Source organism: Pseudopipra pipra, chromosome Z (assembly GCF_036250125.1).
Source record: "Pseudopipra pipra isolate bDixPip1 chromosome Z, bDixPip1.hap1, whole genome shotgun sequence".
NCBI classification, from domain to species: domain Eukaryota; kingdom Metazoa; phylum Chordata; class Aves; order Passeriformes; family Pipridae; genus Pseudopipra; species Pseudopipra pipra.
The window spans coordinates 927,794-948,088 of NC_087581.1; the positions used below are offsets into that span (position 1 = coordinate 927,794).

At 49.7% G+C, this 20,295-nt stretch overlaps 1 protein-coding gene across 6 annotated transcripts in view; it reads right to left on the reverse strand.

The window, feature by feature from the left end:
* The window catches only part of ME2 (malic enzyme 2), a 31,491-nt gene extending 17,776 nt beyond the window's left edge, over window positions 1-13,715 (reverse strand). For 4 of the 6 annotated variants that reach the window (XR_010426885.1, XR_010426883.1, XR_010426884.1 and 1 more), the window contains exons 1-2: window positions 9,165-9,301; window positions 7,144-7,271 (exon numbers count right to left, since the gene is read on the reverse strand). Coding sequence is in view for 3 of the 6 variants with exons in the window: in XM_064642505.1 (XP_064498575.1) it covers window positions 7,144-7,251 (108 nt within the window). In the remaining 3 variants the exon portion in view is untranslated. Of the gene's footprint in view, window positions 1-7,143; window positions 7,272-9,164; window positions 9,305-13,572 lie in introns of those variants that run through there. The other 2 variants (XM_064642506.1, XM_064642507.1) reach the window with 2 other exon arrangements.
* Between the last annotated feature and the right edge of the window lie 6,580 nt (window positions 13,716-20,295).

Here is a 20,295-nt window from a genome sequence, read left to right on the forward strand (position 1 = left end):
GTCCAACTCCTCAAGGCACGGGAAAAAAATTAGTATTTTCCCACTTGATGATAAAAGACACAGATTCAGGTTAGAATATAAATATTTTCACCTCTGCTTATTTGTGAACACACTTTCACGGGCATTTGCAGAAAGCATGGCCATTAATGAAAAGTCTCTAATTCAGAATATATTCTTAGTGTAATTAATCACACTTGAGTGGTTTCTAACCAATACAATACTCTTTGGGGAAAAAAAATCCCATCATTAAAAAATAATAACTGTTTTTACATAATTACCCTCTCTGCTTATTTAAATCATATTAAATATCAGTTGTTTTGACTGCACTGATTTAAGCAGTCCACCTGGTTTTCTGTACTAATTCCATACTGTGTCCTGAAGTAATAAAATACCTGAAGAGTTAGAAAGCAAGGGAAGAAAAAAAAAGAACAACCCCCCCCAAAACTTCCGTGTTTTGCAAAAAGCACTTGCAATTACTTTCTTGTAGAAAACAATCTTAAGTTTTTAACCCTAAAATAAATTCGGGGGGGTTTTTTGCACTTATTTGTATTTCTACCGACCTTCCAGGTAATGGATTTGACACGAAATACTGAATTCAATTTGTCCTTTTTTCTACTGGGTCAGTATCCTTTTCGTACCAGTAGCTGCAAGTCATTTGCAAACCATTGTTTTCTTCCAATACTAAATATAAACAAATGTCAGGTGATGGTTCACTCCTGAACTTTTTCCTCTTTCTGCTGGTTTGTTGGTTTTTTTTGTTATTTTTTTTTTTTTTTGGCTGGGTGTACCAGTCACTTCGACCACTTCAGTGATATTTATTTCAGAAAACTGACTTGAATAATCCGGCATTTCCAGCTGAGAACACGACCAAGTAAACACCACTGGCATGAGAAAAAAAAAAACAAACCACAAACTGAATGCCATTTTCTTTTTTTCTTTTTGTATAACGCAAAGGATCTTCTTTAGTTTCACTTCTGCATATGTTGTAAGAAATATTGATCCTGTGAACATAAATGCATCTTCCCCTTTTCCTTACATGGCCCCTAATTTGTTGCCATCAGCAGCTGAGGTCTTTTTAAAACCACCCTTTCCCGACACAGAACAGCAACCCACCTTTAATCAGTTCACTGACATCTGGTTCCTGTCCACAGGCAACCCAGGCTGTCAGTGCATCTGGAGTTACAGTAACATTAAGCAGGGCGAATTTTTAGGTGGTAATAAGTACTTCCAGCTGTTTATTCACACGGCAGTTACACCTCACCACATTTAAAAGACGCTTTAACTTCTGCCCAGGCCTAACTCAGGAATGGGAATGACATCAGCCTCCACGGAAAAATGTAATCCTCAGTCCAAGTGGGACAGAACATCTGTCTACAGCAACAGCACTCGGGGTGTTCCATTCCACTCCTTCCAACACTTGCTGTGTCCCATTCATTACCTTTATCCGTGACCATCAGCTGCCTCCTGCTTCGGATTTGGGATTGCGGCTTGTTCCCCACACACGGCACCTCAAAGGAGGGAGAATTTCCTTGAACCTGCGTGCCTGGGGAGCTGCAGAATCACACATTTCCTATGCTTCTGTCTCCCTCTGTAAGCCTCAGCAAGCCTGGCAGGACCAGTCCCAGCGAATCAGGAGGCCCTCAGCAGTTTGCAGCGGTGGGACCGATGATGTCCTCAAAGGCCTTGAAGACCCCAGCGCCTACTTAAGGGCCGAATTTCCTCTAGTTTTCCCTGGGATTACACACCTGAATACTGTGATGGTTTGGATTTAAGCCACGGGGTCACTTTTTGGCTTCCATCGACCCCACAGTGCTGGGTGTCCTTCCCCTGAGTGCCGTGTGCCAACTTTCACTTAGATTAGTCTCCTTAATCCTCTTTACGGCTCAGAGCAAACAGTTGTCCTTTCTAAGACAGCACAGACAAAGCAAGGAGGGCATCCAGGAGGAAACCCAGCACACTTCGAAGCCCACAGATGGATTAATTATCGCACACAGACAAATTTCATCGCCAACAAAACCGACTGCTCTGCCATGGGAGCAGAAAAAGCAAGTGAGGGGATGTGTTGATGGTGTTTTAGTCAAGGCAGAGGCTCACGCTCGTACCACCATGAACTCTCTGGCGCTGGGACCTCATAGCAACTGGGCTCTATCACACAAAGCCAGCGCTGCTATAAATACCAGCACACACCAATTCTAGCTGCCTGCTCTGCGTGAAGGTAAACAGGAGACCTGAAACCTTTAAGCGTGATTTTTATAGCACCGCCGAGCAAGTTATTCTGAGAGGTTTCTAAGTAGAGGAGTACCAGGGGCGATAACTCTTTCCCCACCTGTGAGATCTTGCAGGCACCTATGTACAGGAGGGGATAACTCTCACAGGTAACAAAAATCCCATTAGAGGCCCCTGAAAAGAGGTTTAAGTAAAGAATGTAACCAAAAATGTTTGGAAAAACGAGTCAGCCTAATTCACAGGGAAGGTTTAACAAATGGTTTCCATGTAACTCCTGATCATTCTTAGAACTCGTTCAGCAGTGTGTCACAGACTGCGAAGCAGCATCATAAACATTTTGAAAATAAAGCATATTTTACTTTGGACTGTGGGCTGCTTCTCTTGACCTTGCTCCCTTTTCCTAAATCGCAAAGTTCACTATTGCACAAGATGCCCCCACCGATAATTAATAAAGCTCATTCATAAGAATCAAAGGTGTCCTTGTTATCTCGACCACAGATTCAAAGTTTCTCTGCGTTCACCAGGGCAGGGTCAGAATACGGAAATCTCATCTGATTGCCTTCCTCCTTCGTTTTTTTAAACCCCGTTTTATATCTTTATTCTCCCAGGAACAGCACAGCGTATGTGCTGCAGGGTGTGGCTGACTGCAGCACAGCAATTTACTCCCTGCTGAACTGTGAAACAACCTGGACCTTCATCAGGTTATTCACCCTTTGAACACCTCCATCTCTCTGCAGGCAAAGACGCCACCAGCTCTTGCACCTCCTCCGCACGTGTGAAAACAGATTCAAATCACTCTGGCTGATGAACCACTCCCGGCTAACCCACAGCTGCCTCGTTTCCTAGCCATGTGGCTTCAACTAAAAGCATTCCCCCCCCCGCAGAAAAGGGGGAAAAGTCAGAAAGAGAAAGCCTTTAGGCAGCGCCAAGGAAGCCGCTCAGCCTCTCTGGGGTTTGTTTTCCGTGGTCAGGGCAGAGCTGTACACTGCAAACCGTGAGCATGATTTGAAATGGCACCCCTGAACGCCTCAGAGACGTTCCATTAAACCGCTGCTTTTCTGGCTCAGCAGAGGTCGTGGCTCTTGTTCTCCCTTAATGGCATTAATCCTCACGACAAAAAACACCAGGACAGCTCCCTTCCTTCCTCCACCCGCCAGCCCACCAGCCCTGAGCAGAACAGCTGCTCCAAGTTAAATGAGGTTCAGTGCCACCCACCACCTCTCGGCACTCACAGCGCCTCTCCAGACAGACGACAAAAGCTGGTTACAGATTAAACAGTTCCACCTTTCCACACTTAATTCCTTTTGAGAGCACGCAGACCTCAGGGGAGCTGACAAAAAAACCTGCAGGTTCACGGCCACGCAACCTCCAACCAGCAATCCCTGGTTCCCATCTCCAAACACAAAACTGGTGGTGGGACTTTTGGGCTCTGTGCGCTGTGTGTGTTTCTGTCAGTTTCCTGCCTTCTCGGACCTTTCTTTCCTGGCTGATCAGAAGCTGCCGGGAGCGTTTCAGGCACTGCATTTCTCAGCCACAAAAGACAGCCACCGCGTGCATTTACATCTCCACGTCCTGTTTGTCCCCGTTTCCCCAGGAAGGCACGTGGGCATTTGTGTATTCTGCACCCTGGCTGCTCGACCCAACTGACACAGCCCGAATCTGAAAAAGCATTAAAACAAATCAAACGTGTCAAAAAACCAGCACGGTGAGAAAGGGCAGCGGAAGGGGAAGAGAACATCGTGCTTTTAGATCTTCAAGTTCACACAATCTTTTCTTCACATTCTCTTGCCCTATCCCATTTATTTTGTCCAAACAGCTTTGATTTTGGGGTTGAGGGTTTTTTTTTTTTGTTGCTCATCTGTCTTTTATTTCAAACTGGAAACACACAGCCGGAGCGCTTCCCAGAAGCCAGGGAGGTCATGTACAAGTTTGTTAAGGAAACTGACTCTTTATGCTAGGGTAAATCTATCACAGTTTCTGGAAGTATTTGGTAAGGCATGGGTGAAAATAAATCGGGCTGAAAAACCTGGGAATGAATGCAGACGAAACTGTGATTAATCTAACTGTTAATAATTTAACTGTTAATAATTTAAAAGCTAAGCAAAACACAACATGTGAGAAGACGACCACCCATATGGAAGGTAGACACCAGGAAAGTTCCTCAGGATCAGTCTGGGATTAACCTGCCACCTGTGAGCCTCTCCTTCAAAATTTATCGTGCATTTCCATGCGTGTGTGCTCAGGCATATGCACACACACAGACACACGTGGATGTGTGTGTTTAATGTGTTTAATGACCTAAAGATACCTGCTGAAGCTAAAAGTTTGAGAGGCATTGTTGGCAGGGGAGAACAATGATTAACGAATTCAATAACGGGAGGAACGGACACGAACAAAGTCAGGGGTCGTGGACTCATGAATTGTCTGTTCTGTGCTGGAAGAAGAAATTCTGGCCCATCTGAAGCATCACCACGATATAATAAAAATTTAATTGCCAGTACTAAACCGATGAGGTTGTCCTAGCAGCATTCTAAATGCCCAACAAGCTTAAAGTGCTGCCTTGGCACCGCGGGGATCTCCAGCAGAACAGAAGGTCCTGGAGCCAATTAACTGTAATCTGAATCCCTGCCAGAGAGCAGAAATCAAACATCATGGAAGACTGTAAGCAGACATGGATGCCAGCAAAAGTTACAGTAGATTCTGCAATTGTCTGGCTGCAGCAGTGACGGGTAAGAGCTCACGACCCCTTCTGAGCCACCCCGACAACAAACGCTGGAAAACTGGAGCCCAGCCCGGCTGATGGAGGAGTGTCCACCTGCAAAAGGCAGGTAAGGGTGGGCAAGAAAAGTAAAAAAGAAGGAGGAGAGAAAAGCCTAGTCCAGTGGCAAAGGACAAGAGCAGATTAATCTGCACAAGGGGAAGGGCTGCCACCCTGCAGCCCTTCGTTTCAGGGCCCACGTGTATCGGGGGAGACCAAGTGTTCTGTGGAGCTGATAGAGGACTGTAAAAATGAAACATGGGCAAATAAAACACCAGCCATAAAATGATGATCTCAACAAGCTGCCAGCAAGAGATAAAACCCTTTATCTGTGCCTGCATGTGGATTTTATATATATATCTCTATATATATGCACGTGAGGCACTTGTGGGCAAGAACAGCACAAGGGGTAAAGTACCTGCTGTGTTTAATAAATCATTTATTTCTCTGCTGAACATCCAAAATGCATTTCTGTACAGATACTGCATCCAGCATCAAGCAGCATCACTTAACGAGCTTGCAGATCCATTCCAGCAGGCATCAGCAGTAATGACACACTGATGCAACAGAGCCAAACCAATGCAGGATGGATTTTCCTCCCACGAGTATAAATTCTTGGAGACAACAAAAAAGTTTCAAAAATCAATTGTTATTAACAAGAAGCTCTCTGTTCTTCCCTTCTCCCCCACTAAAAGAAAAAAAAAAAAAAATTAAAAAATAATATATTGCATTGTGTTCAGTCCACCAGAGAACTCCAGGGTTAAAAAAACATAAAAAAAATGGAAGGATATTATCACTAGAAAACCAGTAAGAAATGAGCTATTGTTCTTGTTTCAGAATACTGTTGCATAATCATCATTTGGAAAAGCTTACAGGGGTTGAAGTAATTTCCACTGGCATGTGGAAGTGTTTGTAACTCGGAAAGTCTCGAGATAATCTGATCTTGACAAATCACAACAACCTGCTCTTTTCTCCTTCCCTGACACAGCAATCCCAATTTCACTTTTCCAGTCAGCTAGCCTCTAGCTTCCAGAGCTCCCTCTGTCTCTCTCTCTCTTTAGGCAACCTGGATTCATGCAGTATTGAGGCTGCACTCTACTGTCCAGGGGTAAAAAGGGAAAGGGGGAAAAAGAAAGAAGGGGGGAAAGAGAGAAGGGGAGGAAGGTTTTGCTGTGCAGAGGAAAGAGTCCAGCTTCTACAGCTCCATTGCTCAGGAAATGCCCTGTCAGAGGCAGGTAGATTTGACACCTCTCCTGACCACTTCAGACACCTTGGATCAGCTACCAAAACCACCCCTCTCCTGATTTCTTACCACTTTTAATTTGCACATTGATAGTTTCAAGATTCCTGAAGGGCACTACTACTAGAGAAAAAAAAAAAAAAAGGAGATTGGAGGAGATGGGCTTGTGGGAATAGGAGCATTTTCGTGAAAGGGGGAAAAAAAAAAGCTGCTCTCTTAGAAGTTCATCCCAATGCATGGAACTAACATGATATCTCTACCTCCCAGTTAGCTCCATTCAAGGTTTATTTTTAGATGCTCAGCCAGACTCTGCACAGGGATGTTCCTTAGTAATATGGCTCAGTCCTAACCCCCAGTCTTCCAGGAAAAAGCCAGGATTAGGGCAGGGAAGGCTAACACTTTGTATCACCAGCAAGACCGAGTTCAGCACTAACTTCTGCGAACTATGAAGTGAGACTCCCTGTCAGCTAAAGCCTGACTTCAGCTCAACCAGGCCAAAGGAACAAGCCAGTAATCGGGGAGCACCAGCAACCCTTCACCTGGCACAGGGAAGCAGGAGTGCTGGCTAAGACACAGCACACCAGGGGAAGCACAGGCTGGCAGAAGCACAAGTGTCACCTTGTGCTGCAGGTGCCCAGGCAGTAAACTCGAAATGATCACCGACTCCTCCAGGTGCCAGGCAGTAAACTCGAAATGATCACCGACTCCTCCAGGTGCCCAGGCAGTAAACTCGAAATGATCACCGACTCCTCCAGGTGCCCAGGCAGTAAACTCGAAATGATCACCGACTCCTCCATCCTCTACACCTTTCCTCCTTTTTTTTGGCTGCGGCCCAGAGCTCTAACCCCGGGACAAGGTCCGTCGGGCTACGAGCAGGTGAAGGTAAGACACTCGAAAACGGCAGGCTGCCAAAACCAACCTTGTTTGTCCGTGGGTTCAGCATCAGTGGCTTCCCCTTCTCCTTCATGTGGATGCCACGGCGCGCCATCGCGCACGGGGCGGCGGCTGCTCTCAGTCGGGAGAACATCTCCTGCTCCTGTGCTGCACCTGGGAGAGGGGGAGGGAAACAGAACCACTCAGAAGTCACACACAGGCAGCGGAACCGGCGCTTGGAGGCCCCGTCTGTCGGGAAAGAAACAGGCACGTGCTCAATGAGACCCTTCGACGCCGCGGAAACGACGACCGAAAACCGTCCCCCGCGGGGAAAATGGAGGGAGGTTTTGGAAGGGTGAGGGCACAGGAGAGAGGGGAGAGAACACACAGGGATACTAATGGGAGCCAGCACGATGTTGTGGGCAGCAGTCAGCCAGTCAGCACTCACTGAGTATTGCCTTACACCATAAACCCGGGGGCAAATATTAACCGTCCGTGGTGACCCGTGGGACTGGCACCGCTGCAAATGCCAGGGAGGACACAACGACTCGGGCGAGGGCGGCCTGAAAACTCAGGCTGAGAGGTTCCCTGACAGCTTCCTAACGACGAAATGTCACGGCCTGGGCAACAGGAAGGAAAGAAACTATGTCTGTTAGCCTATTAAGGCCGGATTAGAACGAAACGCAGAATTAAAATGGCCAAAAGAACACCACTGAACTCCAGATTCCAGGCTTAGGCTTTTACAATTCCAAACATAAAAAAAAAAAAAAAAAAAAAAGGTTATTTTCAGGGAGAATATATCCCTTTCAATAAAGGGAATGCCTCCGTAACAAAATAAAAAAATTCGTTAGAGCCACTCAAAAGCTTGGTTCTAGTCTTGCCAGGTTACAGAAACTCCTGAACCCACTTTATTCACCCATTAACTGCAAACTCTTTGGAGCAGAAATTAGGACTTATTGCATGCTTTTATAACTCACTACCACCAGGTAATGTGAACTGGACTCATCTCTCAGAGATTATTTCACCAAGGCAGAGAGACAACAGCAACCACAGGACCATGGTCTGCACGAAGACACACTGAGAGCCCAGAAAGGACAGCACAGAACCAGGATCAGGGAACCTCTCCATGGCAGCTGGTGCCCCCTCCGAGACTCAGGCAAAGGACAGTAAAGCAGGTTATGAGACATTTTTAAGGAATGAAATGATGCATGGTTTGGATTTTTAATTTCTTCCAGATGGGAGACAAAATTGGATTAAGGAACAAAACTTCATTATCTTAAATACAGCCTGAATACTTTAGAAGACCTTTCTATAATCAAATTCACACATAATCAGCTTTTAAGAGGGCAGACTGGTCTTACGAGTTACAGTCTGAGGATTTTCTTAGAAATCTTTCCAAGCATTAAAAAAAATATGCAAACATTTAATACTTCTCATCATGGGTTATGCCCGAGTTTCTCCTCCACCCATCACAGAGAAACAGCTCTGACATTCAGAAGCAACCCTCTCTCTCTCATCCTGTGCTTGTTTTGTTCAGGCTGCGCTCAAAACCCCTGTGTTCAGCTGTTTTGTGGTAAAGACCATAAATTCACTGTGCCTTGCCAGCACTACAAACAACTGCTGCCTTTCATGTGGGTCCTTCCTCCCCAAACGCAGCAAGCAGTGGAGACCAAGCGCAGCTGGTCTTGCCAGCACTCAGGGCAGCTGAAAATCAGGATCAGATAAGGGAAATTAATTCTGTGCTGCAAAACAACTGGCCTTTAGGAACAACAAGTTCGGTTTTAGCCGGTTTTAGCCCTGGTTGCACATTTGCCATCGTTGCACAGCTGTGGGCCCACCTCCTTCTGCCTGTGGTCTGTGATTCCAGAGTCACAGCAAACCCCCATCCCACAGTCCCATCAGCCCAGTGCCAGGGTGGCTCCAGCCAGTGAGCAAATACCTTAAACAGGGAATTAAAAAGCAGGACAAACACCACACCTTATCTTACTCCAATTAAATCTAAATTACTTCACTGCAATTAACGAGCATTTAAGAACCAAACAAGATTGTGGCCCAGATTTCTCCTACCTTGACCAATTAACTCTCCAATCAACGAGACAGAGAGGAAAAGACTTCAGGGCTGTGATACAAATCTTACTTTCTTCTCTGCTGTCTGAGAGAGGAGACTTGATCCTTCCTGAGGTGTCACATCACCTAAAATGATTCTCTTGGTGGAGGTATCTCAGATACACAGAGCAAGTGGGAGAATCAAGTTTCATTTTCCACTTAGCCCCTCTGTTTAGATCCAAGAGATATGATCTCAGTTGATTCACATCCAGCATTAAACCTGACTGGTTATTCTCCTTCCCTGGCTCTTCTAATCATTCCGTATTTCTGTTTCACCTCCCACCTTGCACATCTCCTCCAACTCATTTTGTCAAAGGCTTCTAAAACTGTTTCTGCAAGAACCTGCCTCCAAAACTCACCCTAACATGACTTACCCTGAAACCAGAAGCAAGCATCCTTCCCCATCCTCTGTCCATGCTCCCATGTAGGAGTGCCAGGAGCTTTGCATGCATGACCATGACCCTCCTTGACACTTCCAGGGATCCAGGGGCAGACACAGCTTCTCTGGACAACCTGTGCCAGGGCCTCACCACCCTCACAGACAGCAATTCCCTCCCAATATCCCATCTAACCCTGCCCTCTGGCAGTGGGAAGCCATTCCCCCTCATCCTGTCCCTCCATCCCTTGTCCCAACTCCCCTCCAGCTCTCCTGGAGCCCCTTTAGGCACTGGAAGGGGCTCTCAGGTCTCCCTGGAGCTTCTCTTCTCCAGGTGAACCCCCCCAGCTCCCCCAGCCTGGCTCCAGAGCAGAGGGGCTCCAGCCCTCGGAGCATCTCCCTGGGGGAAGGTCAGCTGAGGGAAACAGGGGGGTTGGAACTGATGTGAAAACACACACAGAGGGATGAGGTTGTGCAATGTCCTGTGAGGAGGAATTAGGAAGAAAGCAGCGGAATTGAAAGGGGAATGAAATTCCTCCACAAAGATGTGTCAGCACAACCACAACAAGGACATCTCTTCTCCCTTCAGTACTTGGCAAGGCTGAGGACCAAACAAGACCGTGGTGCACCTCTACACTGAATCCACCACAACTGGTTATTTCTGACTTACTACTAAGTACACGCCGTGTCACAATTTAAGGGAAATAAATCCCTCAGCATATCAGATCACAGCTCTCTGCTGTGACTTATCAGGAGGCATCTGCCCCAGGTCAAACTAATTACCAAAATGCACAAGTGCCCTTATCTGGGAGCAAATGTTTCTCTGGTGCAATTATAGTTCGTTAAATTGCAAAAGCTGCTTTTAAGGGAAAGGTTCATGGTGTTCTTCAGAGGTCCAATTACTTTGCTCCGAGAGTCAGGAAGCCCAATGTCAATTAAAGCAAGGTCTGCTTCAATTACTGCACGGGCTGCCTGACCTGTGGATCCTACCTGACTGCTCAGGGTGTCTCCCAGTGGACAGCAACCTGTGCTGGATGACTGTGCATGCTGGATGACTGTGCAGCCTTCCTTCAACTTTGAAGGGCGGGCAGGCACAAATGCAGTTCAAGCACTCCTGAAATCCCGTGTCAATAAAGAGCTCCAGTCCTCCTTTCATGTACTGAAATTAACAAGGCCCGTGTGCCACCGGGAGCTTTTTTTTTTTTTTTTGGTAACGCAGGTGAAATTACCAACTCAAGGCCACAGAGGCCCCACGGAGTTTCCAGTCCTTCAGGCCTCCATCGGTGTAGGTTTTTTTAAGCCAACAGACATTTTCTCTCAGGTACCCACAGCAGCCCATCCAGTGAGTCTGCAGGTCTGCTGTGGATGCACCACTGCACTCTATTCTCTTTTTTTTTTCCCCCCAGTAACAAAGAGACAAGCCTTGCCTACCCAAGCATGACACAAACCAGGCACACACTAGCTGGCTTCATCACCTCAGCAATGATAAGGCAGTCTAAAATTATTACATTAGGCAAGCACCGACTACAAACGTGTCTCCCCACGGGACTTTTACTCCAAGCAGCTTCTCCTGCACCCACCACCCCGCAGCAGGTCAAGGGGACGCTTCTGTTCCGCAATGGGAGCATCCCAGGAGGAAGGAGCAGGGGGACAGGGATGGGGACGTGGTTCTGTGCAGCAACTCAGCACCTCTGGCTCCCCGAGCTGACCAGATGCTGCTGCTGAGGGAAGTTTTCAGGTTCTCTTCAGCAAAGCCCTGAGCAATCACCTCAAAGGACCTTTCTAAGGCACCTTGAGATCTGCAGATTAAAAGGAACGGTCATATGGGGAGGAGATACTAATAAACTGTTCAGCAGCAGTAAGTGTGTTATTTTGGAAGCAGATCTCTAACAAACTCAAATTACTTTTCCTCCCTTTTGTCCTAAAGGCAACCAGTTCAACCAGGAGAAAAGAGATAGATGCAGAGCACTTAAGGAGAATAATCAAGTTCACAACTTGAGGTTTGAGACAATTCAGCAAATAAAGCACACTTAGGTGAATTCAAATGAAAATAATTTCGGAACACCTTTCTAAAAAGAGTATATCTGAATTACTTTAACTCACAATGTCAGAAAACCTCTTAACACAAACAGAAAAGTAGGGCTGAATTATTTGTTACTGAAGCCTTGGTTCATAACAGAACCAAACCACATCAAAGAGCTGTATTTTTGTACATTGATGGACATGACCTAAATATTCTGATCCTTAAGAACCATGAAGTCCATTGTCTTTCACTGTGGGAACTGCAGCAGCAGTATTTTTGGCCCAGTCTGACAAGGAGATGTATTCTCATTCTTGACTTGTGTTCCATTTGTGTAACTGGGAGGGCTACTGGTAGCAAAGGTAAGGACATCAACATATGCAGGACAAAGGCCTTCTCCTGGAAAACCCTCAAAAATACTGCAGGAATAAACAGAAAGCTACTGATGCTTTATTCTGGAGAACTGGTGCATCTCTGTGTTAGAGCTGTTCAGCTCAGAAACACAGATTTTTATTTTTATTTTTTTGGATACAAGTTGAGAGAGATGGACAAGGATGTTCTCAACAACAGCTGCACTTACAAAAGGGAATTCTTCCTGGAAGAACAACTGAGCAATAAGCACAAAGAAACTGAGCTGCTTGCTAATTCAGGGACAATCTGGCGAACTATCAGCCTGCCAACCACCTAGAAATGTCAGTGTGTACTAGCTGGGACTCAAAAAAGAAAAACCCTGCTTAAATTACAGAGAAACCTGAATAACTATCCAGTAACAGCAAAACCGCTCCTTCTGCTGCAATGGAGGTGCTGGCACCACCAGCAAAGATGAAAATTCAATTAGTACTCACTCAAGCTCAGCACACCACCACGCACTTTGACAGCTTCTTTCTTAGCTCGCAGGAGAAAAGAGCTCCAGATCTTGCCTGCGCTCACGTTGCTGACTCACAAGCCCACCGCACAGGCTTTATCAGAAGTTTTGTCCTGCAACGCGCAAATTCTCTTAAAATACAAGCCCGGGGTAAATTTTTGCGGACGGTATCACAGTCCAACAGCACATTAGGCACCGCTGGCTGCACACACACACACACACACGGGGCACTTGCAGAGCTCCATATGCTGCCCAGCCCTGCCCACATGGAAATGCGTGTACGCAGAAAACTTCCCTTTTGCTGCTCGGTACTTTGTGGGATTAAGGGCACACCAAACAACAGATATTTAGTGGGTTTGGTTGGTTGGTTGGTTGGTTGGTTGCGGGAGGGTCCTTTTTCATCGGCCCTTTATCAGCGCGCTGTAAGTTTTTTCTCGTTCGGGGTTCTTTTTTCCTCTTAGCTAAGGGATCCCTGCCAGGACACCGCACCCCGGGTGCCTCGTACAGCGCTTCACTGGCAGCTTTTTTTAACGTTTGGGCGCAGCGAGGCCACGAGGTGCCGGCGCGGGCGGCGCGTCCAGCCGCGGCCGCCCCTCTGCAAGGAGCAGCCGAGGAGAGGCCAAACCCCAACACCGGCTCTAAAAATACCAGGCGGCGTTTCCTCCTCCTCCCAGGCCGCACCGGCTGCTCTGCCCCTGCCCGACTTTCGCTGTCCGGGGCCACGGGGAGGTCAGGGCGGGCCGGGAACACGCCGTGCCCCCCCCGGCCCGGGGCAGCCCCGGCGGCTCGGCTGGGTTTGTCACCGCTCTGACAGGGGTAAACACGGCCGGGGCTGTTCCCCCGGGCAGCCCCGCACCTGCCGCCGGGCCCAGGGCTGCCCCCGCCGCAGGCCGAGCCTCGGCGCCTCGCACCCGCCGTGCTGCTGCCTCGGCACGACCCTCGCGGGCCCCGGGGGGGGACACGGAGCATCCCGGGCGGGTCCATCCCCTCCCCGAGCCCGGGCGGCCTCCAGCGCCTCAGGACGCCCTTAAGACACGGGTTTGTTAAGGACACAGAGGCCTGCGGTGCGCCGCCGCAGCTGTGAAAGTGTTACCAGAACGGGATCTACCTCGTCCTCCTGCGGCTGCTGCCCGCTGAGCGATGCCGGACGGCGACCTGTTCCTATCGAGAACAGCCCGAGCTGCGCCCGCCGCGGAACCCGCCACTGAATGGAGCTAACACGGAGGCGCCGCGGAGGGACACCCCGGGGGGCGGGTCTTACTCGTGACTGACAACGAGCACAGCCAATCGGAAGGAAGGAGGCTCGCCGGCAGAGGCGGCGCTCAACCAATGAACGCTCTCTCCCGCCCCCACGGAGGGGAAACGGGGCCAGGCGCGGGGGCGCGGCCCGACGTATGTTAATGAGGTAAAGGGCGACAGCGAATCAGCGCAGAGGGGCGGGGCGAGCAGGGGGCGAGGGGCGGGGCTTTGGGGAAGGGGCGGGGGGTGGGGGAGGGGATGAGGGTTGTGAGGGGATGGAATTGTGGGATGGGAATTGTGAGGGGATGGGAATTGTGAGGGATGGGAATATGGGATGGGAATGTGGGATGGGAATTGTGAGGGGATGGGAATGTGGGATGGGAATTGTGAGGGGATGGGAATGTGGGATGTGAATTGTGAGGGGATGGGAATTGTGAGGGATGGGAATATGGGATGGGAATGTGGGATGGGAATGTGGGATGGGAATGTGGGATGGGAATTGTGAGGGGATGGGAATGTGGGATGTGAATTGTGAGGGGATGGGGATTGTGAGGGGATGGAATTGTGAGGGGATGGGGGTGTGGGATGGGAATGGGGGATGGGAATGGGGGATGGGGGTGTGGGATGGGAATTGTGAGGGATGGGAATGTGGGATGGGAATGTGGGATGGGGGTGTGGGATGGGAATTGTGAGGGGATGGGGGTATGGGATGGGAATGTGGGATGGGAATTGTGAGGGGATGGAATTGTGAGGGGATGGAATTGTGAGGGGATGGAATTGTGAGGGGATGGGGATGTGGAATGGGAATGTGGGATGGGAATGGGGGATGGGGGTGTGGGATGGGAATGGGGGATGGGAATGTGGGATGGGAATTGTGAGGGGATGGGAATGTGGGGATGGAATTGTGAGGAGATGGGAATGTGGGGATGGGAATTGAGAGGGGATGGGAATGTGGGGATGGGAATTGAGAGGGGATGGGAATGTGGGGATGGGAATTGAGAGGGGACGTGGGGATGGAAATTGTGAGGGGATGGGAATTGTGAGGGGATGAGGCTATGAGGGGATGGGGATGTGGGGATGTGGGCATGGGTGTGAGGGGATAGGAATGTAGGGATGGGGTGTGAGGGGATGGGAATTTTGAGGGAATGGGGATTGAGGGAATGGGGATGTGGGGATGGGAATGAGGGAATGGGGTGCGAGGGGATGGGAATGTGGGAGGATGGGAATGTTGGGATAGGGAAAGTGAGGATGGGGATTGAAGGTATGGGGGCATGAGGTGATGGGGATGAGGTGTGAGGGGACTGGGAATGTGAGAGGATGGAGGGTGTAGGCATGGGAATGTCTGGGAATGGGGTCCGTGAAGGGACAGGGTCCGTGAGGGAAAGGGGGCTGTGAGGGAATGGGGTCTGTGTAGGGTTGGGACCCATGAGGGGATGCAGGCAGCAGAGAGCAGTGCTGGGGAAACATATAATCACATATGTGTGCACATATATGCATGTACATATGTATTATACACACACAGAACCACAGCACTGAGGAGTTAACCTCTGCCTCAGTGTGCTGCTGCACGGAGCCTGGGGGGCTGGAATACCCCTGGACTGAAACAGAAGGCTTGGCAGGAGACACCGAGGCAGCTGGAGCTGCAGGTCAGTGCTGAAACTGCAAAAGAAGGGAGCAAACCCACCACTGTTCATGACACGGGGCTGTCTGTCCTAACGCTGCTCTCACCTCAGCAGAAGGGTTCAGTGTTCAAGTGTTCGGAGAGGGAAGGTAGAACAGGATGAAGTGTGACCTCTCACCCCATCTCAGACCTCACCATCCCTCTCCATCCCAAACTCTGAGACATTTTCCAGTGTTGCCAGTTACGAGGCAGTCAATTAGAGAATCCCAGAACGTTTTGGGTCGGAAGGGACTTTAAAGCCCATCCATTTCCAGCCCCCTGCCGTGGACAGGGACACCTTCCACTATCCCAGGTTGCTCCAAGCCCCGTCCAGCCAACACTTCCAGGGATCCAGGGGCAGCCACAGTTTCTCTGGGCAACCCCTGCCAGAGGCTCACCACCCTCAGAGCCACAGATTCCTTCCCACGTATCCCACCCAGCCCTGCCCTCTGGCAGTTTGAAACCGGCATTCCCATTATAACAAGGATATTTACACAATGAGAATCCCAGTTCTCCGGCCGGCACCGAACGTGATTTTAAGTGTCTCGGGCGAAGGAACGAGCAGTTAAGAGAAGCAGGGTTGCTATAGCAACGGCATCAGATGTATTAACCCGCCTAATCAAAACCTCCTCCTCGTCTCACCACGGCTCTGAGGCCTCTGTCGTGGGGAGAGCACACTCAGCTGCTTTCCCCCAGCCCTCAGCACGGCCGGCTTTGGAACGCGCCCGAACGACGAGGCGCCGCACCTGCAAACAAAAGGGGGATTGCGAAAAACAACCTGCGAGGTCGTGACTCCGTGCCCGGCTAAAAATAGCCCGGGTTGGAGGCGTTTAAAAGCGCCTGGCCTCGTACCCGGGCGGCGTAAATCACCCGCCGCAAACCCGCGTTGTTCTGGGCCGGTGGAGGGCCTTGCCCAACGCACGGAGCGAGCGGTTAAAGGCCTTGCTGGAACGCGCCAGGCGAGGCTTTGTTGTGAAAGAGTGGCTGTCTTGGAGGCTGCGCTGTCATGAGTCACGGCAGAGGAAAACCTGCACCCCGGGGGATGGGGTTTGTCAGGGCTGCGCGGGCTCAGGCTCCTGGCAGCGGTTTTTAATCGCAGGGAAGGCCATAGTTTCCAGTCGGCACCCACTGCTTTGGCGCCCACGTGTTCTCCCAGAAGCTCAGTGGTGTCAGCTGTGTTCATTCTCAAATCCAGACTTCAGAACTTTTTCAAGATACGGGTCTTGTGGAGATGCTCCCTCTGGAGTATGGACCAGGCCTGGTCCGTGTTTCGTGCCTTGGCGCAGACACACAGCCCCAGCCTTGCACAAGGGGGGCAGCAGAATCCTGGAATCATTGAATTGTTTGGGTTGAAAAGCCCTCCCAGACCATCGAGTCCAGCCATTCCCCAGCACTGCCAAGGCCACCACTAACCCATGTCCCCAAGTGCCACATCCACAGGGCTTTTAAATCTCTCCAGGGATGGGGACTCCACTCGTGCCCTGGACAGCTGTGCCAGGGCTGGACAACCCTTTGGGTGAAGGAATTTTCCCCAGTATCCAATCCAAACCTCTCCTGGCACAACTTGAGGCCTTTTCCTCTCCTCCTGTGCTTTGTTCTCTGGCAGCAGAGGCTGACTCTCTCCCAGCTCCCCCCTCCTGTCAGGGAGTTGCAGAGCCAGAAGGTCCCCCCTGAGCCTCCTTTTCTCCAGGCTGAGCCCCCCCAGCTTCCTCAGATGCTCCTGCTGCTCCAGACCCTTCCCCAGCTCCGTTCCCTTCCCTGCACACGCTCCAGCCCCTCAGTGTCTCTCCTGTCTGAGGGCCCAGAACTGCCCCAGCACTGGAGGTGCCTCAGCAGTGCCAGCACAGGGAGGGCACTGCCCTGGCCCTGCTGCCACACCACGGCTGGGTCAGCCCAGGGGCCACTGGACTGCCATCACGGAGTCGTGTGCCATAGTACAGCTCAGCCCACACCCTGCTGATGCAAACCTGGCTCATCTCAAGACAACATGGGTGCTTTACCCCAGCCTACAGGGACAGCAATCCTGCTCTTCATCTCTCACTGCTCCAAAGCCAACGAGTGCCTGTTACCTTTATAGCTGATTCATGCCGCTGCCTGTGCTGTAGAACAGGAGGAGCAGTCATTTCTTGGTCCTCCCGAGGACTTTTATCACCATATTTGGTGCTCAGCACAGAAGAGTTTCTTTTGGCACCCGCAATGTTGTTGCTTTGCTGTTGCCGAGAGATCAGGCCCTGGAGTTCCCCAGCTCTGCAAAACCAGCCATCCCAGCCCTGCTCCCTCTCTTGGCTGTGCCAGGGCAGCCTCCAGTGAGCGGTGTCACAGCTCGCTCACTGCGGGGTGAGAATTCATTCACAAATTTTTAACACAACAGACAACTGCTCCACGATAATTCCGTATTTCCTGTGCGTGCAGGCCGCCGCATTTTGCTGGGATTCCTCTTCAGAGGGAGCCAGTGGTTTGTGCTGAAGTAAAATGCATGTTCCCAAGAGCCACTCGATCACTGTTTGAAGGTGGCGTTCTTAAACCACGTTCGAGGTGGCTTCTCAAATCACCTCCACCCTCCTAGAACCGTGTTCTGTTTCCCTTTTGAGTTTTCCTGGAATTCTGATAATTTTCTGCTTGTTCTTTCTCTCTTTACCAAAGAGACCTCCCAGTGATAAACCATACTGATTGTAGCCAGTTCCGTCGGATAAACAGGAGACTTCTGTTTCTCATTCTCGAGGTAGTTCTGTCTCTCCTTTCTGTAACATTTCCAGTTTCTCAAACATCTTGTTTAGAGCAACGTCACCAGAGCTGGACTCGGTGTGCTTGTTCTTTACATAACCAGTTCTTGATGTAAATTAAAAAAAAAATAATTAAATCTCTGTTCTAGTTGCCTAGATCTGTCTGTTCATGGTGCTGGGCTGCCAGTCCCCTAAATACACTGATAATGTGGCTCTATGAACACAGCTACTGAACAAATAATCTTTTAGGCAGTGATATTAGTTTTTATCTAACCTCAACCTCAGAAGTTTTTGCAGTACAGATTAGCAGACAAGCTGTCTCTCAGAAGACAGGTTTCTGTGGTTTGATAAACACTGGCCTCTTCACTTAATGCTCTTTATTTTTGTTAAAAAGAAGTGTTCACTGTTAACTCTGACAAGGTTGGACTAATCCTCGTACAGAGAGATGACCTGACTGACTCTTCCCTTTTACATCATGAGACTGCAGCAGGAATGAGGCAGCAAAGGTGATTGTTACCCCGAGGCAAGGTTTGTGAAGAAAAACAGCATCTTTCACTAGACCAATTCCACCAAAAGATAATACTTCTCTCCACAAACCTGGCCTATTTTACCTCTTCAAAGCACCGACATTGATAAATACCTTTACTCCATTTCCCAGATTTTTATTCTACTTCCGTCGAGTGATTTTATTCTTCTGTGTTTAAATGTCATTCTGCTTTTGTATTCCCCACTGAGAGTTTTTGCACTCAAACGTGTCCAGAGCAGCCTCTGGCCCCCAGACCAGCCCACATCCATGCTGCTCAGGAGCTTTAACCATCCAAACACACGTCCGCGTGAGCGCTGTGTTTCGGGAACAGCTAATTCCCACACTGTCCCCAGCGGTTGTTTGGGAAAGCGCTAGCTGGCCTCGTCCAGCACTGTGCCTGGGATCGTGCTAACGATTTAAACGCTGTGGGTAACAAAACTGCAGCTCCTGGGAGCATTTTGTGGCACTGCTAAATCTGCCCCGATTAGGGATGACAGGGCTTAAACAGGCATCCCTATGTGTCTGTGAGTCTTTCCAGCCAGGGAGCTTTGGCCTGCATGGACACCTCCACCCCCCCCCCCCAGTTTGGATTAATTCTTCTGTCAGTGACTCACTTAACTCTCATTGTTTAAATTATATTTTGCCTTCTCTGCTTTTGATCTTTTCAGGCCTGTTTGGCCTCGGATGGTGGGTCGCCTCTACCCTGCTGCTGAGCCTCTGGACAGCTAGGGGCATGGTGAGAAAACCTGAGGTGGGCTGATCAGGGGGCGTTCAGACCACACAGGAGGAAGGAGCTTTTTATACTGAGGGTGGTAAATGTATCGAGGTAAATTATGCTGACAGTGGCAGATTTTATTACGGGGGTCGCAAATTTCGCAATGAGGGTGGCATGGCATGGGTTGCCCAGGGAAGTGGTAGATGCCTCATCCCAGGAAACATTCAAGGCCAGGGTGGACGGGTCTCTGGGCGTCCTGGTTTAGTGGAAGACCACAGAGCAACCTTCACAGGGGGAGGCCACAGCCTTTTGGGTGCTGTCACGCCCTGATAAATCTGCTTTTCTGCTGGGAATCAGAGCAAACCCCTCCCTCCTCACTGCTGCTGGTTTTATCAGCTGCATTAAAACCGGGTCGATTTATATGTGCCGTGGTCACTGCTCTCACAGGGAGTGGTGCAGACACTGGGTGACCTTTTCCTACACCATCCTCCTCAGAACTGGGAGCTTTCTTCCAGAAATTATCTACAGCAACCTGCCTCTGTCCTCTGAGTGATCTTCATGGACACCACGTCTCATATTTCTTCTCAAGTGGCAGAACTCCCCGGTCCTGAAGGAAGGACAGAAGGCCATTCAGGGGTTGGATGCACACCCCGGATCAGTGCAACCATATCAGCACAGGTCTGCAGCGTTAATTTGTGGCCTTGAGACTCAATTCAAGCATGAAGCAGAGCAAGTAGAGAGGGGAAGGACTGCCCTCTTCTGATCACTCAGCAGATACCAAGCTGGAATTGTCACGCCTTTGTTCGATCACAGCCGGGACAAAAAGCACAAAACCCACTAATCCACCGTGGAGTTTAGAAGTCATAAAGTCCCACTGACCTCAGTTAAGCTGGAAAGAAATGTCTCTCTCACCTCAGGGGAGAGTATAACCTCATAGGTGGGGGTTTGGTGACCCTGCATTCGGGTTT